Raw genomic sequence first — 13,335 nt, 5'->3', positions numbered from 1 at the left:
AAAGTCCCATCAAGAAGCATACAGAAGAAGTTAGCAGGGAGGGAGCTTACTGGCCACTGCCATCTTGAAAAGCACCTGCACAGATTTAAAGTAGTAAGAGACAATGCAACCAGGAAGAGGAATCAACAATATAAGGAAGTGGGAAGAATCAGAAACTCTACACTGGGTCTTCCTGGTTAAGAAAGAGAGAGAAGAAAACTCCATAAGAACAATCTGCAGCTTAATGAAGGAAGTAAGTAAAAACATGGTAGCAAAAGATCTTAAGAGGATAAATATGAAGATTTGAAGCTTCCATGAAATCAATACATATATTTATATATTATTAAGGTTAAAATCCCTGACCCGGCCGGGAATTGAACCCAGGACCCTCTGAACCGAAGGCCACTACCCTGTCCATTCAGCCAACGAGTCTTTTTAATTTCCACACTTATATTTTACTCGAAACAGACTTTCAACGTATTAGGTCGTGTTACGTACATGTAGTACGTGTTAAAGAGATGTTAAGTACAGAACAAAAATGGTCAGCTGGACACCAGTGGGATCCGAACCCACAACCTCCCGATTTCGCGTCGGTTCTGTACTTAACATCACTTCAACACGTACTACATGTACGTAACACGACCTAATACGTTGAAAGTCTGTTTCGATTACAATGTGGTCGTGAAAATTCAATATTTATATTTTACTATCTCTTGTCTCAATTAATTTTTCCATTTTCCCCCCACCTCCCACTGTCATTTTTGCCATGGCATTTTTGTTCATGGTGTGGGTTACTGTAGTCACGTCCTAGTTCGTGAACCATGGGCAACGGCTGAGTGGCCTAGTAAGTGGTCCTGAGAGTCGGGATACCAGTTGCTATGGAATGGGAGTGGGCATCTCGGACATATTCTGAGTCGTGGCCCTCCTTGTGCTCAGGTGGCTAGGACTATACAATTCACTGGTGGTCCATAACCTGTTAGAGAAGAGATCCTCACTTGGACTATTCTACTTCTTATTTCCATGGAGCCTCTTTTGAAAGCTCCTTGTTTAGCGTCATCCTCTTAAGATCATAATCTATAAGTTTAATAATAATAATAATAATAATAATAATAATAATAATGCTATTTGCTTTACGTCCCACTAACTACTTTTTCGGTCTTCGGAGACGCCGAGGTGACGGAATTTAGTCCCGCAGGAGTTCTTTTACGTGCCAGTAAATCTACTGACACGAGGCTGACGTATTTGAGCACCTTCAAATACCACCGGACTGAGCCAGGATCAAACCTGCCAAGTTGGGGTCAGAAGGCCAGCGTCTCAACCGTCTGAGCCACTCAGCCCGGCAATCTATAAGTTTCATTTCAGTGTTGATTATATTCACAAATATGAAGGTTTGAAGCTTCCACCTAATCAATACATATGTGCAAGTAGGGTAGCATCGAATTTCATGAATTTACCGAGCTCAGAACATTTTAAGCAAGCCTCGGACCTATGGGAGTAACAGAGTCCCATTCCCATGAACCATTAATAATGGCGTATGGCCTCTGGAGAGGCCTGGTGCAGGTCTTTTTCTAGTAGACGGCCTATTAGGCGACCTGCATGTCTGTGAAGATGAGGGCTCTACCTAGAATGATTTGTAATATTGAATATGCCACACACACACCCAGCCCCCAAGCCATTGGAATTAACCAATTAAGTAGAAGGGCGTCTGTGTATGAATATTGTCATTGGCCTTGAAGTTGTTGTTTCCGAGGACTGTGCCAGCTCAGGGTTATGTGTGCACAAGCTTCAGGTCATAGCCAAGTCTTGAATGACTAGACAACCCCCTGTGGGTGGAGGACACAGACGAAGAACACACCCACGGTATTCCCTGCCTGTCGTAAGAGGAAACTAAAAGGGCAACGACATTAGAATCATGAGACTGAGTGTAATTAATACCATTAGCTGTGAAACACCGTGGGTCGATGTTACTGGCGACTAGTACCACCTTGCAATGAAAACCATGGGTCTACATTATAGTAGCATTATGTGAGGCCTGGTTGTTGCTTATGGTAACTGTTTAGTGTACATTCCACCGGTCGGTTCTAGTGCGTTATATATGAGTAGTGATTACTATCACCTTGTAAGAAATACCACGGGTTTGGCTGGAGCCCGTAATTAGTACAACTATGTGAGGAACACCATGAATCTGAGTTGCCTGAGAGTAGTGCCATTATGTGAGCAACACCATGGGTTTGTGTTGCTTGTAGACATTACCGTAAAGTGTGATACACCATGGGCCTCCATTGCATATGATTAGTAGCACTGTGTGAGGAACACTGTGAGTATACATGGCCTGTGATTAGTTCCACTAAGTGAGGAACACCACGGAAATACTGGCGCCCATAATTAATCCCACTAAGTGAGGAACACCATGAATCTGCGTTGCTTGTGAATAGTGTCCTTATGTGTGAAACACCATGGGTTTCGGTTACATTGTGTGTGACATACCATGAGTCTACATTCTTTCTTCTTCTTCTTTTCCTACCGCTTTTTCCCACACCTGTGGGGTCGCGGGTGCGAACTGGGTCGCACATGTGGATTTGGCCCTGTTTTACGGCCGGATGACCTTCCTGACGCCAACCCTATATGGAGGCATGTAATCACTATTGCGTGTTTCTGTGGTGGTTTGTAGTGTGGTATGTTGTCTGAATTTGAAGAGGAGAGTGTTGGGACGGACACAAACACCCAGTCCCCGAGTCAGAAGAATGAATCAGAAGCGATTAAAATCCCCGACCCGGCCGGGAATCGAACCCGGGACCCTCTGAACCGAAGGCCAGTACGCTGACCATTCAGCCAACGAGTCGGACTACCATGAGTCTACATTTCCTGTGATTAATACCACTGAAATGAAAATGAAATGAATTAAAATCCACGGACTGTTTCCAGTTATTCGACTGGGTTAGGAATGGAATGAATGAAGCCCCCATCTAGCGGCGAGGATAGGATTTGTGCCGCCAGTCCTCTGGGACAATGATTAATGACTGACAGATGAAATGAAATGATATTGGAGTGTGTTGCTGGAATGAAATATGACAGGGAAAAACGGACTACCCGGAGAAAAACCTGTCCCGCCTCCGCTTCTTCCAGCACAAATCTCACGTGGAGTGAGCAGGATTTGAACCGAGGGGCCGGCGCGGAGTCGGAGGAATATAATGGTTCTGCTTACTACTATTATGAGGAGCCGGTGTTAGACATTGTGAGTTGGTTCCACAGATTGTTTTTGTTTCATGATCATTCATTTTAGATTCTAGTCAGTGGATACATTTTGAAGTTTTATTTTCATTTTGTTGCATCTTGTACCATCAGGGGCCGATGACCTAGCTGTTAGGTCCCTTTAAAAATCTAGATGGTGATGATAGTGGAAGTAAGCCTGAATGTTTGACTGTATTGTATAATATGGCATTGTATACATTACTTTCAGCTAATACTTTTAATGTTAATTGTTTCAGCTGAGTGGTATAAGCGACCTGAAGATGAAGAAAATCCTTTAGATATGCGGCGTGCAAAGAAAAGAATGAGGACTTCCAGAAACACTCAGGTTTGATGTACTTCTTATTTAATATTTAATACAAGACCATGCGTTGTCTGGTTGGTGGAATGAAATGCCGTGTGGCAGGTGTTTTGATTTGACTCCCGTAGGCGTCGTGATGAGGATTAAATGATACACCCAGTCCCCAAGCCAGGGGAATTAACCAGTTATGGTTAAAATTGCCGGGAATCGAACCTGGGACCCATGTGACCAAAGGCCAGCACGCTAACCACTTAGCTATGGAGCGGAACTGTCTGGTCGGTTACCCCACTACAGTCAGGCAATAGTAAATGAAGCGATCATCTGAGGTGTCCAACAGCTTTTGGCGAATGGAGAGCTTCGACCGGTGCCACAGGATTGGGCGGCCTCAGCGCTCAGCAGCTGACGTGGTATCTACAGGCAGACACCCTGTAATAGTTCAGTTTACCCGTTACCACGAACGTGACCGAGTGTGGAAGGCGAAGCGGCTCCTGAAGGGCACAAAGGTACTCATCGCTGAGTCCCTCACCAAAACCCGTAAGTGGATAACTTGCTAACGATCACTTCGGGCCATCCCGCGTCTGGATCCAAGACGGACGCATTATGATTCACCTGCCTAATGGGACGAAAAGATCCATCACCACTGTCGCAGAACTGGACAGCATAAAAAATCTGTGGGATAACAGTGACAATTGAAATGAAATAGCACAGCTCGATAGTGCATCTGCTTGTTATTCTTAAGTGTTTTTGTAAGTGTATTATGTGTGTGCCTGTGTGTGTGTTAGTGGTAGTCAGTGTTATCAGGATGTTGAGGTAAGTTGCACGGTATTTCTGTTATACTATTTCGTTAACATTCCGTTCTTCAGCTGATCCAGAGCTCTGTACCTGACACTGACCTTGGCAACCCCCTCTCACCTCCAGCTTGCTCCTCAAACAGGCATTATTTCCCTCTACCAACTGTTTACAGTGCTGCCACATCAATTCACTCTCCTTGGTATCACACTTCGACGAAATTCAAGCCATAATGAGGGAAAATAATATCCAGATTCTTGGTGTTAGCAAAAGCTGGCTTACACCAAGCATACCGTCTGGTATGGTACAACTTTACCGGTATTCCCTCTTACGTCATGATACATCTGATGGCAGAAGAGGAGGTGGGGTGGCCTTGTACTGCAGAAACGACTCAAAAAGCCAGGTGATCTGTGTATCATCTAACAATGTACAGCTATGGCCAGAATTCATGTTTGTTGAAGTCATTATTAACCAACAGAAACTCCTTATAGTTATTGTATACAAGCTGCCCAAAATAACAAATATGACTGAATTTGAATTTCGCTTACTTGACCTACTGCCTAGTTACGAGCATATTATTGCCTACTTACTAAAATGTATGAAACTAAATAATTTATTGACATGTTTTCTTCCTGTGATATGACCATCCTCCTTTTAGAGCCTACTAATCACACTTACACAGAAAACTATGAAACACACATGCTCATTGACCACATTGTTACAAATAACCCAAACAAAGTTATAATTCACGGCCAGATTCCAGTCCCGGCCATCTCCACTCATGACCAAAGTGACTTCGAAAATTATTGGGTCCTTAGAAATAAAGTTAAACAGTTCGTTAGAAACCGTAAATTTACTTACTTGCAAAACATGACTGCAAACATGAATTCTAGCAGTGTTGGAACATGCTTCGTTCCTTAGGCATAGGGAAACCTCAGCAACAACTTCATGTGCCAGACATACCACTCGATAGGTTAAATGAGTTTTTTACTGAAGAAAGAACACCACCTAATGTACTAAATCCCCCAAACTCAGTACCCAACTCCGTTATGAACCCTTTACCTGACCAACAAGATTTTACATTCCACCCTGTTACTGCTAATAAAGTTAAAAAAGTATTATATTCTATGAAATAAAAAGCCAGAGGAGTGGATGATATCCCTATAACTTTCATACACAACATTATTGGTGCTGTTTTACCAATTATTACCCACATTTTTAACTACTGCCTTAACCCTGACAGTAACACGTCTACAAATATCGCTTTAGTTACACCACATGTCTCAAAGACTTGCCACTCAAAGCCTATTATTTAAAGTTACGTTAAAGTTACCAGACGGAATGAACAAGGAATAGAGGTGGTGGAGGGGATAACTCTCCCCTCCTTATGAGGACTAGATGTCATTCATTCGCACGACACATCAGAAAATCGTATGGTGTCACTGTCAGGGTTAAAAATGGAACGTTTCCTTCACTATGGAAACTAGCCAATGTTATCCCTGTGCCTAAGAAATGACGCCCCCTCACACAAGTGATATCAAAATGGTGTCCGGCTAGTGACACCATGGGAAGGCGTATCACAACAAGGAAGCAACAAAATCAAAATGCTACCAAAACACAGAAAAAATTTAAAATAAATGTGGAAGAGTGAATATTGAACACAAGGGACCCATTTCCCAAGGAACTAAAAGGGGTGGGATCAACAAGGGAACCAGAACAAGCATCTACAAGAAAAATGTATACACCCATTTCAAAAAACAACTATACTATAATTAATGCAAATATAAATACAAACTATTACCTCGTTAGCAGCAAATAAATAGGTGAAATAAATCAATTTTATCTAGTTAGAAGAAATATTTTAAGTTTCAAGTGAATAAAAATAAATACATAAATCATACCTACATTATAATCGTTTATTTTTTTTTAAAAGGAAGAGAAATTTGGTTAAATATAGGGCTTTTTAAATTAGAATAAATAATTTATAAATCCTAAGGTGAGGTTTTTAACAAATAAATAAACTATCTCTTAATTTAAATAAATAAATAAATAATTTAGGTAAATAGTACAAAATTTAGGAAAATTTAAATTATTTAAAATGAAATACTAACCCTAGCGACCTAACTAAGAAAGGAGCTCCTTGAATAGACCAAAAATGAACCATATTACATGCTATCTACACTTAAAAATAAATAAAATTTCTAAGAACCATTGTCGATGGATGGTTCTCCGCACTGAACGCATAGCAGAAGAAGGAAAATGCAAATTTGCGTCGCATCAAATGAATCACCAAGACATATCTTGACGAAAAATATCAGTCACATTAGCATACCACAAAATAGAACCATGTTGCATAGTAAAATTAAACACCACCAATATTAAACCCCAACAGAAAGAAACAAGAAGACATAATTCATATGCCGTACACTTCAAGACAAAACCGGTCATGCAATCCAAAATGTTAGTAATCACATACTCAAATACACACTCGTAAGAGAGCAACAACAATAGAGATCCTTACACAACGGCATCCAGAGGCAGACTCTCCATGCGATAAGGTGATAATAATAATAATAATAATAATAATAATAATAATAATAATAATAATAATAATAATAATAATAATAATAATAATAATAATAATAATAATGCAACAGTTATGTAACGACAGGCAAAGATAAGGGCAGAAAATCAACAATGGCAGACCAATGGTAACATTTGGTAGCAGAACGTGGTTCAAATGTTACCTCGAGACTACAGTGGTAACACAAACAAGGCACAAACACAGTTAAAAGGGAAGGTAAGAGTACAATACACAATATAAGAAAACACTACACACTCAGAAAAACAGTAGCTGGCATCGCGCGGGTCTCCAACAAAACATGTATGTAAACATCAGTAGGGCCAACTAGTGAACAACAAACCGGGAAGATGAAAAGGCTGGGAACCTACCAAAGGCATGGACATGGCTTAGATAGCGGATTCCGAATAAATCACCGTGATCCTTAGATTTAAAAAATATTATTTACAAGATAATTTTACAAATACATTCCAAGTTATGAGCTATAAGTTCAGTGATATACATAGGTTATTTCGTACCAGTGTAAATTCAAATTTCAAATCAACTATACATCTATTTACCAATGTAGTTGTTCAATGCAATATACAGTGATGTGAAAAAGGTTATCCAAAACTTAGCGTAGCTAAAGTGATACAGAACTACCAGGCAAACCCCAAGGGAAATAATATTAAACTACATTCTACATATTTTATTGAAACAAAACGGGAATGCCTCGGAAACGAACAGGTAAGTCCAGCTGAAAACTAAGGCGTCATAAGTAACTAATTTGGTGAATCTAGGCGAGGTTAGGGCAGACTCCTGTATGAAAAGCAAATCGGAACATTACGGAAATTTTAGCAGGACGGAATTCAAGAGTGCTTACCTGAGGAGAGTGCCATCCCGAAAACTGGGGGACGTCATCCAGATAGGCTGCTCGCAGACAGATAGACCAAGACCGACAGATTTCAGGATACAGAATTCATTCGAACACTGCCTCGCTCACCAAATATAGGAATTACTGGCCGTGGAGGCAGCCAATCAGCGTGCACGTGTTCCCTATCGCCACCTAGACTCACCAATCACAACCTTACTTTTGATCGCGAACTTTGGCTAACATTCTAGAATACGCATGATCGCGAAAGTCGTATTTTTCCAGAACAGACAGAACACATTTTCTAGAACACATACCAACAAAGTAACACACCTTGTACAAAGTTATGTAACTTTCTGGATCTTTCCAGTAACTATAGAACAGAATTCTACTATTTACAAATGCCTATGTTACAATATTATACAGTACAGGTTAGGTCATTAAATTATCTTATGCTCTACAAATAACAGTACAGGTTAGGTCATGATAAATGAAACATTATATAGTACTTTGCCAATAAAGTCTTAACAAAATTACATTCCACTCATGCTACATAGTTCACTTGTAACAGTCGTCTTGGTCTCCCTCTACTTCTCTTACCCTCCATAGCAGAGTCCATTATTCTCCTAGGTAACCTATCCTCCTCCATTTGCCTGTTTATGCGTACAGCTTCATCCATCAAGTTCATTCCTAAATGAGCCTTTATCTCCTCATTCCGAGTACCCTCCTGCCATTGTTCCCACCTGTTTGTACCAACAATCATTCTTGCTACTTTCATGTCTGTTACTTCTAACGTATGAATAAGATATCCTGAGTCCACCCAGCTTTCGCTTCCGTAAAGCAAAGTTGGTCTGAAAACAGACTGATGTAAAGATAGTTTCGTCTGGGAGCTGACTTCCTTCTTACAGAATACTGCTGATCGCAACTGCGAGCACACTGCATTAGCTTTACTACACCTTGATTCAATCTCACTTACTGTATTACTATCCTGGGAGAACACACAACCTAAATACCTGAAATTATCGACCTGTTCTAGCTTTGTATCTCCAATCTGACATTCAATTCTGTTGAATTTCTTACCTACTGACATCAATTTAGTCTTCGAGAGGCTAATTTTCATACCATACTCATTGCACCTATTTTCAAGTTCCAAAATATTAGACTGCAAGCTTTCGGCACAGTCTGCCATTAAGACCAAGTCGTCAGCATAGGCCACACTGCTTACTACATTTCCACCTAACTGAATCCCTCCCTGCCATTTTATACCTTTCCGCAGATGATCCATGTAAACTACGAACAGCAAAGGTGAAAGATTACAGCCTTGTCTAACTCCTGTAAGTACCCTGAACCAAGAACTCATTCTACCATCAATTCTCACTGAAGCCCAATTGTCAACATAAATGCCTTTGATTGATTTTAATAATCCACCTTTAATTCCATAGTCCCCCAGTATGGCGAACATCTTTTCCCTCGGTACCCTGTCATATGCTTTCTCTAGATCTACGAAACATAAACACAACTGCCTATTCCTCTCGTAGCATTTTTCAATTACCTGGCGCATACTGAAAATCTGATCCTGACTGCCTCTCTGTCGTCTGAAACCACACTGGTTTTCATCCAACTTCCTCTCAATGACTGATCGCACCCTCCCTTCCAAGATGCCAGTGAATACTTTGCCTGGTATACTAATCAATGAGATACCTCGATAGTTGTTGCAATCCTTCCTGTTCCCTTGCTTATAGATAGGTGCAATTACTGCTTTTGTCCAATCTGAAGGTACCTTACCAACACTCCACGCTAATTTTACTACTCTATGAAGCCATTTCATCCCTGCCTTCCCACTATACTTCACCATTTCAGGTCTAATTTCATCTATTCCTGCAGCCTTATGACAATGGAGTTTATTCACTATCCTTTCCACTTCCTCAAGCATAATTTCACCAACATCATTTTCGTCCTCCCCATGAGCTTGGCTGTTTGCAACACCACCATGATGATTTCCTTTTACATTGAGAAGATGTTCAAAATATTCCCTCCACCTCTCCAGTGATTCCCTCGGATCTATTATGAGTTCACCTGAATTACTCAAAACACTGTTCATTTCCTTTTTCCCTCCCTTCCTGAGATTCTTTATTACTGTCCAGAAAGGTTTCCCTGCTGCTTGACCTAGCCTTTCCAGGTTATTACCAAAATCTTCCCATGACTTCTGTTTGGATTCAACAACTATTTGTTTCGCTCTGTTTCTTTCATCTACGTACCAATCCCTGTCTGCCTTGGCCCTTGTTTGGAGCCATTTCTGATAAGCCTTTTTACGTTTACAAGCTGCTCTCACTTCATCATTCCACCAAATTACAAATTACCAAATTACACCTCGCAAAAATATGAACACCAAACTACGAGGCATACACAAAATTTAGAAAAAACCTATCAACAAATAAAAAAGGGCAGTACTTACATGAATGAAGAGAACTACATTAACAAAAAATCCATAATGAATTAAGGAACCGAACAATCACTATCACTCACAAGGCAAACACTACATTTTAAAACTAATACCACAACCATATACATCTTATACCTTAATGCTATACATATTATTTACAATTTACAATCCCTGAAAGGGATACAGAACGCCTTTCACCCAATGCCTGTACTAGGCATGTTTAATACGCCAGCTGGCATCAGAGAGCCAGTTATGAGCATCATTCTCCAGCAAGTTCAAATACCAGACAGCCGTTCCAAAAGCACCCAGCACACACAACAGTCTAGCGAGTCACGTGCTATCTGTCTATCAGCGTTCAAACTCACTGCAAGTTCCACTGCGCGCGCATAGATGGCGTTAACGTACACATTTCAGGCAGTTGAATACACTATGTTACCAACATAGAAGTATAAAATGTGCCGTGCATATGTTCCAACAACACATACGAAAAGTCCAAATATATTATGCAGATATACGACGACGTACACCATCAGATTTCAAGTTTATTTATTAATTGTAACACCACAGAAACCTGACACCTCCCAACCATCTGACTACAGACCAATTTCTATTTTACCTGCGATTTCCAAAGCACTCAAGCGTTTGGTTCATGAGCAGGTGTTGGAATACTTAAACAACCATTCTCTCCTAGACCCATTGCAATCTGGCTTCAAGAAGGGACACAGCACAGCAACTGCCCTGCTCAAAGTGACTAATGACATATGACATGCAATGGACCAAAGACTGGTGACAATACTTACTCTCCTCGATTTCAGTAGCACATTTGACACCATAAACATCCACGCTCTATTAAACAAGATGCAATCTTACTACTTCGATCAACGAACTATTAATTTCTTTTCATCGTACCTCAAAACTTGTGTGCAACGAATTATAACCCTTGATCAAACCTCTCACTGGCTAACCAGGAAAGAAGGCACGCCTCAGGGTAGTGTTTTAGGCCCATTGCTCTTTATTTTATACATAAATGACATTTCATCAAATTTAAAGAATTGTAACTACCATCTTTATGTGGACGACTTACAGATTTACTGTCACTGTAAGACCTCTGATTTGCCTCATGCCATAACAGGCATTACTGCTGACTTTCAGCGACTTAATGCTTACTCCCTGAAAAATTCCCTCCTTCTTAACCTATCCAAGATACAAGCAATCATTTTTGGCTTTCAAAAATTGTTGGCCACACTATGATACGAAACTATGCCTCAAGTTATACTGAAGGATAGAGTAATTCCATTCAGCCGAACTGTGAGAAATCTTGGAGTGACAATGAATGAAACTTTAAATTGGTCTGAATATATTAAGAATGAGCGTAAAAAAATATTTTGGATACTTCATTCGGTTAAAAGAAACAGCGATATTTTACCTCCACAAGCCTGCTATGCTGGCGTAGCAGGGGGAGAGGTGATACTCCCACATGGCGCGTCCCAGGTGGCGGATAGGGGCGTCCTAACCGGCTTGCCGGCAGACTTGAGGGAAATAGAATACCTCTCGAGGACCAAACACACAACCCCCTGTGGATGGGGGACGCAGATGAAGGATTCCCCCAGGGTATCCTCTGCCTGTCGTAAGAGGCAACTAAAAGGGGTGACCAATGGATGCTTGTATTAGAACCATGAAACTACTTGTGATTAGTACCACCACGCGGGGAACACCATGGGCCACTTTTACTTGCGCGTAGTACCACTATGTTGGGTACCAAATAGGTTTGTGATTAGTAGCAAACGAGGGCTCGGAGGCTTTTACAGTACCGGTGATTAGTAGCACTATATGAGCAACACCGTGGGATGAGGGAACCCATGGTTCTGGCTTGCCTATGATTAGTACCCACTCTATGAGGAACACCACGGGATAGTACGAGTCCGTGTGGTTAGTACACATACGTGATGAACACCATAGAGTTTGCGCTGCCTGTAAATGGCGCCACAATGTGCGGAACAGCGCAGGTCTGTAATACATGTGCGAATTTCATTACCTGTGAGTAGTACCATAATGTGTGGAATCCCATGAGTCTACGCTACTCTTGATTAGTACTGCAACATGACAAATACTATGGTTCTACTTTCCTAGCGATAAGTACCATTGTGAGGGACCGCTGACTTGGATTTTGGACCCCTTTTGACTACAAGTATCATTGATTCAGTATTGTGCTCTGGAAGCAGTCCCTTGTTCAGTAATTCTATTGTTCTATGCCAGCTTCTGTGCATGTGAGGCACTGTGGGTTGGTTCCACTGATCGTTTTAAATTCACATCCATCCATCCATCCATCCATCCATCCATCCATCCATCCATCCATCCATCCATCCATCCATCCATCCATCCATCCATCCATCCATCCATCCATCCATCCATCCATCCATCCATCCATCCATCCATCCATCCATCCATCCATCCATCCATCCATCCATCCATCCATCCATCCATCCATCCATCCATCCATCCATCCATCCATCCATCCATCCATCCATCCATCCATCCATCCATCCATCCATCCATCCATCCATCCATCCATCCATCCATCCATCCATCCATCCATCCATCCATCCATCCATCCATCCATCCATCCATCCATCCATCCATCCATCCATCCATCCATCCATCCATCCATCCATCCATCCATCCATCCATCCATCCATCCATCCATCCATCCATCCATCCATCCATCCATCCATCCATCCATCCATCCATCCATCCATCCATCCATCCATCCATCCATCCATCCATCCATCCATCCATCCATCCATCCATCCATCCATCCATCCATCCATCCATCCATCCATCCATCCATCCATCCATCCATCCATCCATCCATCCATCCATCCATCCATCCATCCATCCATCCATCCATCCATCCATCCATCCATCCATCCATCCATCCATCCATCCATCCATCCATCCATCCATCCATCCATCCATCCATCCATCCATCCATCCATCCATCCATCCATCCATCCATCCATCCATCCATCCATCCATCCATCCATCCATCCATCCATCCATCCATCCATCCATCCATCCATCCATCCATCCATCCATCCATCCATCCATCCATCCATCCATCCATCCATCCATCCATCCATCCA

General features: G+C 41.5%; 1 protein-coding gene across 1 annotated transcript in view; it reads left to right on the top strand.

The window, feature by feature from the left end:
- Positions 1-13,335, top strand: part of LOC136883268 (forkhead box protein N3) — a 276,711-nt gene that overhangs the window by 241,654 nt on the left and 21,722 nt on the right. The window contains exon 6 of the mRNA XM_067155479.2: positions 3,468-3,556. Within this exon, the coding sequence (XP_067011580.2) occupies positions 3,468-3,556 (89 nt within the window). The remainder of the gene's footprint in view (positions 1-3,467; positions 3,557-13,335) is intronic.

The sequence above is a fragment of the Anabrus simplex genome, chromosome 11, assembly GCF_040414725.1.
Source record: "Anabrus simplex isolate iqAnaSimp1 chromosome 11, ASM4041472v1, whole genome shotgun sequence".
Classification (NCBI taxonomy): Eukaryota; Metazoa; Arthropoda; class Insecta; order Orthoptera; family Tettigoniidae; genus Anabrus; species Anabrus simplex.
The sequence above is the reverse complement of the archived record's forward strand: the minus strand, read 5'-3'. Positions and strand labels throughout refer to the sequence as shown.